The 6,000-nt window shown below is 41.8% G+C and overlaps 1 protein-coding gene across 2 annotated transcripts in view; it reads right to left on the bottom strand.

Annotated features, from left to right (window-relative positions):
- Nucleotides 1-1,808: 1,808 nt before the first annotated feature.
- The window catches only part of CABLES2 (Cdk5 and Abl enzyme substrate 2), a 145,257-nt gene continuing 141,065 nt past the window's right edge, over nt 1,809-6,000 (bottom strand). For both annotated transcript variants that reach the window (XM_085619754.1, XM_085619755.1), the window contains one exon: nt 1,809-2,745. In XM_085619754.1, the coding sequence (XP_085475880.1) occupies nt 2,605-2,745 (141 nt within the window). In that variant the 3' untranslated portion in view covers nt 1,809-2,604. The remainder of the gene's footprint in view (nt 2,746-6,000) is intronic.

Raw genomic sequence — 6,000 nt, 5'->3', positions numbered from 1 at the left:
ATGAAAACATCTGAAATCCCTGCCTTTGACAGGACAGCGTCCAACTTAAATCATGTCTTGGTCACAAAGTGGCCCCGGCTGGCACCACCCTGCATAGGCTTAACCAGGTTTAGTTCACCTGAAATCGTGCATTAGGAGGTGCAGATGTGGTGGTGTGAAATTGGCACTCCTGTGCTCAGGACAATGTTCCACTTCCCAGGAAACATCTTAAAACTGGAATTTGGATATCTTTCTTGAGCTTATTTTGTGTCCCATCTTGCTGTGGTCAGTTTGATGCTCCTTATATTAGGTTTTAAGGGTTTCAAAAGATGGAATACCCTCTAGGGTGCTGCATTATTTTTTTCAAGGACTACAAAACTTATTGGAGAGTACAATGCTAACGTTCATTTTTGTCTTGTCACTACATTAAAAATGAAAGACAGCATATACTCCTGTGACACAATTGACGTGCACTCCTGATTGAAGGTGGTGGCGAACAGAATCAAAAATAAAGCATAGAACTTATTCTGGAGTAATTCAGATCCCGCTTCAGAAGAATACAGGGGGCTAATCAGGTACATGTTTGAAGATTAGTAGGAAGAGTTCAGAAAATTCTGAAATGAAATAACCCCTTTGGCACTACGGTGTGTCTTTTAATATTGCTAAAGAAAATTTACAGGCACACTTAAAAACGGAGAAGTAAGCACGAAAAGCTTTACAAAGTTCGATTAGTGGTTAGACAATAACTTGTTAAGCAACTGGAGGTGGGAGGCATCGAAGAAAGCCATAAGTGCATGCTTGTTGCCAGAAAAAAGGACAGAGGGCAACTACCTGTAAATGAACTCCCACAAACCTTCAAAGTATAGTAATTTGTTTAGCGGTGAAGCTAGAAATTGGCAGACCAAGTCATGAACAGTGTTTATTGTCAAAATCCATGGCACACCGTGGTAGGCATAGGAGGAAATGGCACACAGCAAGAGGGTGCTCATGGATAGCAGAGATACTGGCGTACAGCTATCATGGGATACAGGATGAGCTTTACTGCACAGACTCATAAGCCTAGCTGTTGGCGGAGAATGGGAATGCTTGTGTATATTGAAGAGCGAGGGTGCACAGCGTGGTGGTGCACAGCGTGGTATTGCACAGATCTAGCAGAAAAATCCTACAGGGCTACAAAGGTCCAAGTGGCATTGCTGCGGAGTGCGCGGGAGGCCAGCTATATACAGCAAAGGTGCAGGGTGTAGTACTGTGGAGCATAGAGAAACCTCTCTGTACCTCAATGGTCTATGTTGAGTGGTGAGAAAAAAAATGCATGCACAGCAGAGCTCCACTCACAAGAGCTATAGAGGCCAAATAACCACTTCTGTATCACAGGAGCTTGACTGGGATTCAAGGAAGAGGAGACACACAGCTTGGATACTTTGTGGCCACATGGGAGGAACATCTGTCGCAAGTCTTGCATAAGCCCTGGCGAGCAGCACAAAAAGGTGCCCAATCATACAACCTCTAACGTAGAGACTCCACATGTGTAACGAATGCTAACTCGGTGCAGACCGTCACAGTGGCAGCAATGCTTGGAAGAACAAAGGTCGACACTTGAAAATAGCATTGATAATACACACAGGTTTCACTGTTGCCTCATTTTGGTAACAATAGCTGTACTCACAAAAAAAGACATTAGTACGAATCAATCCCCAAAAAGGGCACACCCAAAAATACAGTAATATATTTCACAAATACACATATATATATATATATCTGTATATAAAAAGGTTACTTTCAGACAACTTGGTACAGATAAACACAAAACATCACGACTGAGGAAGGTATTATCCAACATCATTACTGTTAGGTAAGGGTGGACGACAGCAACCCTCGGTCTACTGCAGCAGATTTATAACCAGTGAGAATCTAAAAACACGCCCCGAAACCCACCAGAAATAACCAATATTTATTCAGGTAATGCTATAAATATAAAAAAAATATATAAGTAATTTGTTCACAGGTAATCTTCCTCCTCAACCAATCACGTTCATACACTTTTTAGAACCAGGCTAGAAGAAATCCATAAATGAAGTTTAAAAACTGAGAAATTGCTTTAACGATTTAAATTAATTATGCAGTATAAGTTAATAACTTAAACCTTGGTACCAGACCAGGCAGTTTTAGGCACGTTTCATTAAAAAAATAAGTATACGGTTCTTGTTAAAAATGCCATTGGATATTTAGGGATCTTGGAATGGAAGCAATTATATAAGAGTTATTTAAAAGGAAGAGGAGAAAAAAAAAACCAGCTCAATATCATGGCCGAACAGTTTTACCCGTTCTGAACCTCCAAAAATCGAGGACAGATTACAGCAGCCTGCTGCACCAGCAACCGGGGTTCAATTCATTGTGCTTTAATGTCCAAAAATCAACCAAACAAAAAAAACAAAAAAAAAGAAGACCTTAAAATAAGTTCAACTTTTTGAAAGCCAGTAGAGTGTGGCACTCCAAAATGTCCCCCATTCCAGCCAGTCTGCTACAGGCAAAAGATGTGGGGATGCTTTGAGGCGAGTTGATGTGCACGGTTTCAACAGCCCGTAAACAGGGCCCATTAACAGATCTGCCGTGGACGGCACCAGGTTAGGACTGCTGTGTGAGACGCCGGAAGTGAGGTAACACCTGGTTTTCAGGAAGGTAGAGAGCCATCTCCAATCCCACGAGGACGGTGAACTCAAAAGCAGTCAGGTCTCGTTTGTTAAATCTGAACCTTTCCTCCAGCTTCTGCATAGCAAAGAGAAAGAAGGCACAAGGCATTAGCGATAGTGTGGACAAAAGGAAGACGGGTCACGAGCTTAGCTTTAAGAGCACATTAATGAAATACTGTTCTAATAAACATGGTTTATCTATGTAAATTATGGAAGTGCAACTTTCATTTAACTTGTTTCTCCATTTTTTACCTACTGATTTTCACAGCTGTAATATGTTACTAGCTTCATACTCTACAATCGTGTTTAAGTACTGCACATTCCACTGAACTGCGTTCTTTGCAGTCTTACACCACCTTCAGGCCCCTTCCGCTCCTGGATCGATCTACCCTCTCCAACAGTGGATCACTATCCTCCTCATTCTGGTTTCTTTTTCTGATTTTTGGCACTTATTTTTAGGTCTCTCCTGCCGATCGCACATGCACTGTCGAAACGAAAGGTATTTTGTACTGCAAGAGACTTGTAGCCCCCCGCCCATTGGTTACCGTTCGTTAGCTTTGCTGTCACTCTTTCTTGCTGCCTCCTATTGATCAGTGCTCAACAGTATCACTTCCTCTTCACAATTTGGAGCAGCGACCAAGTACTGATTGATTTACTTATATTAGTGTCCTTACGTGGTGCTTCTGGTACTATTTTATTAATTCATTCCCCATTGCTTCTTTCCCTCCCACCCACTTGTTTCTTCAATGCAGTGTGTTGCATCTTCCCCTCCCACCCTTGTCGATATTTCTTCATCCCCACCCACACCCTTCAGTTGTAAGTTGCCCAGCCCCCACCATAACAAAACACAAAAAATGCACAATAGCGTGGACAGCGCTAGCATCATCAATTCACTTTTTTTTTTTATTACTGTCCTGTTTCCTCCCATGTTGACAAGTCTTTCCCACCCCCTATCTGCTGGCCAAATCATAGTACTTTTTTTTCTAACTTTACTTTTAGCCATGCTTCATAGCCACTCTTCTGTCCAACTTGGCTAAAATACACTGGCAAAGATAATCGCTCTCGCATATGCGAGATCTATTGGCTTTGCCAATGTTCGTTTCACTTGGCACTTATCTTTCAGGTCCCAGTTAATATCTCTTGGGCAGCTCTTCACCCACTATTTTTTTAATGCCCCGTTCTCTTTTCCCACCACAACTGTCCTTTACTCCTGGATTATCGTCTTTCACTCATTCCTATCGTCTGTATGTTGATGTCACCCACCTTATCTCTCCCCCCCACTTCATGCTATTGATGGCTTTATCTCTTCTTACTAATCCACAATTAACTGCAGGATACCCTCTCACGCGCTTCACCTCAAAATTCCCAACACCTTTCCTTTCCTGCCCCTGGTTCCTCCCCTCCACCTTTCTTCTACCTCTTCTACTCATCTTTGTCTTTCTCGCTCTCTACTCAATCACTGACTGCAGCTTAATTTCTACCGACTCTCGCTCTTGCTACTTCCAATTATAACCTCCACATCTTCAGTCTGCTTCCATAATTCCAGGCCAAATCCCTCATTCATACCCCCTACCCAGCCTCAACTACTGCTCTACTTTACTCATTGCACTTCCTGCCTGCTCAGTTAATTCAGTCTGTGTTCACCTCTGCCAGGCTTCAGTCTTCCCACCACTCCTCAACTGTTTCCCATTGGATCTTTTTGTTGACTCCTTTGTTGGAGTCCATTGCTTGCGTATAGTTTTAAAGCATGACAATGGCATATTCATCATCCCCACTCTCACCCCACCTTTTCCACTATTTCACGTTTTGCATTTACTCAACTGAATAAAACTACACTTATTGCAGCATGTTGATTTTACCATCTGTGTCCCCCCATGTGCGATGCCCCAAGCCAGGTCCAGCATGTCATCTTGTGGCACTGCCCATGCTGAACACATGAGAAAATCCAGTTTTGTGATTGTGATATTTCATCACTAACTCAAATTTTATTTTACCCAAGTCCCCTACAGGGAACTCAAGTACTGCTTGCCAATCAACAGCCGTGCCCCTTTAAACTCATAGAGTCCTTTAAATGGTTTTGGCAGTGGCAGTGATTAATACCTCCCCAAATCACCAGAGGAGAGTTCCTTTTGCTGAGCGATTTATTGAATTACTGAGCAAAGGGGAATCGGGCATCTATATGTTCACCTTTGTGACAAACCGAGTCCTAGTTCTGTGGGATATTTAGTTTGGCCACATTTGCGACATTCTCAATCCTCTATGCTCTAAACCAAACTACCTCTAAAAAAATAGGCCCAGTGAGATCCTTACAGGCTACTGCCCTGAACGTAGATTACTGAAAGACATTAACAATGGCTTCCTTGTGATTTTTGGATGGTTGTCCAGACCGGTGTTGTACATCAGAGAACTAATGCCTTGTTGATAAGCATTCCTCACACATGTCTAGACCCATCAAAAGCATTTTCCCACTCTGTGGCCAACCTACTTGCTGTGACAATGTGAGTTTGGTGCTATGTTACAGATTGGCCTTCCTAGCCTAATAAAACTTCAAAAGTTTAATGAGGCCAGCATTTTATCTAGTTCTTTTCTAATTAAACACTGAACATACATGTCTAATCTTTGTACATAACAAGTGTTACAGAATACAGATAACATACGAAAGCAATTTATAGCAAGACAATTCAATCACGTTTGTTATGCAAATGCAAAACATTCAGGAAAAGCTTCTGCTAGGTCAATTTTATATAGGGTTCAGTAGTCGAGTGGATGGGTTAAGAGTGGATGGGAATGTGCTTGGTCAGAATAAAGTGTTTGAGGAAAAAAAGGAACAGAAAAGGTAGCTAAACTAACAACATTTTGGGCAGATGAGAATAGCAATCGCAGAAAGATATGGTGGGGATAAGCTGTGGCTGTATTTCAATCCCAGGTATAAGAAATTATTTATTTTTTTAAGCCGAAAGAAGAAGTTCTTTCAAAAAAAGTGTCTAGAGTCGTGCTTGGATGTTGGAAAGACACTAGTATTTGGGCATATCTAGTGTCATGGGAATATCAACCACTATGGTGAGTAATATTTATTTACTCCTACATCCTACTCCTTTATATTCTCAACTTGCTGGGGACAAATTATAAAGTAGAAATAATGGGGGAGGTTGAAATACCGTAGTACGATGCAAGGCATTGTGTGTCAAGAAATACAACTGGTCCACAACTGGTAGCATTGTACACTGTAAACCCAATGGTTTCCCACAATGTGTCTCTTCTGTTAGTAGTTCACTGGGAAACAACTGATGTGCGAGCCCTGTTGGAACACTTAACAGTCCTTCTGAAAATG

This window comes from Triturus cristatus, chromosome 7, assembly GCF_964204655.1.
Source record: "Triturus cristatus chromosome 7, aTriCri1.1, whole genome shotgun sequence".
Classification (NCBI taxonomy): Eukaryota; Metazoa; Chordata; class Amphibia; order Caudata; family Salamandridae; genus Triturus; species Triturus cristatus.
Note: the sequence above shows the minus strand (reverse complement) of the source record. Positions and strands in the feature narration are given on the sequence as shown.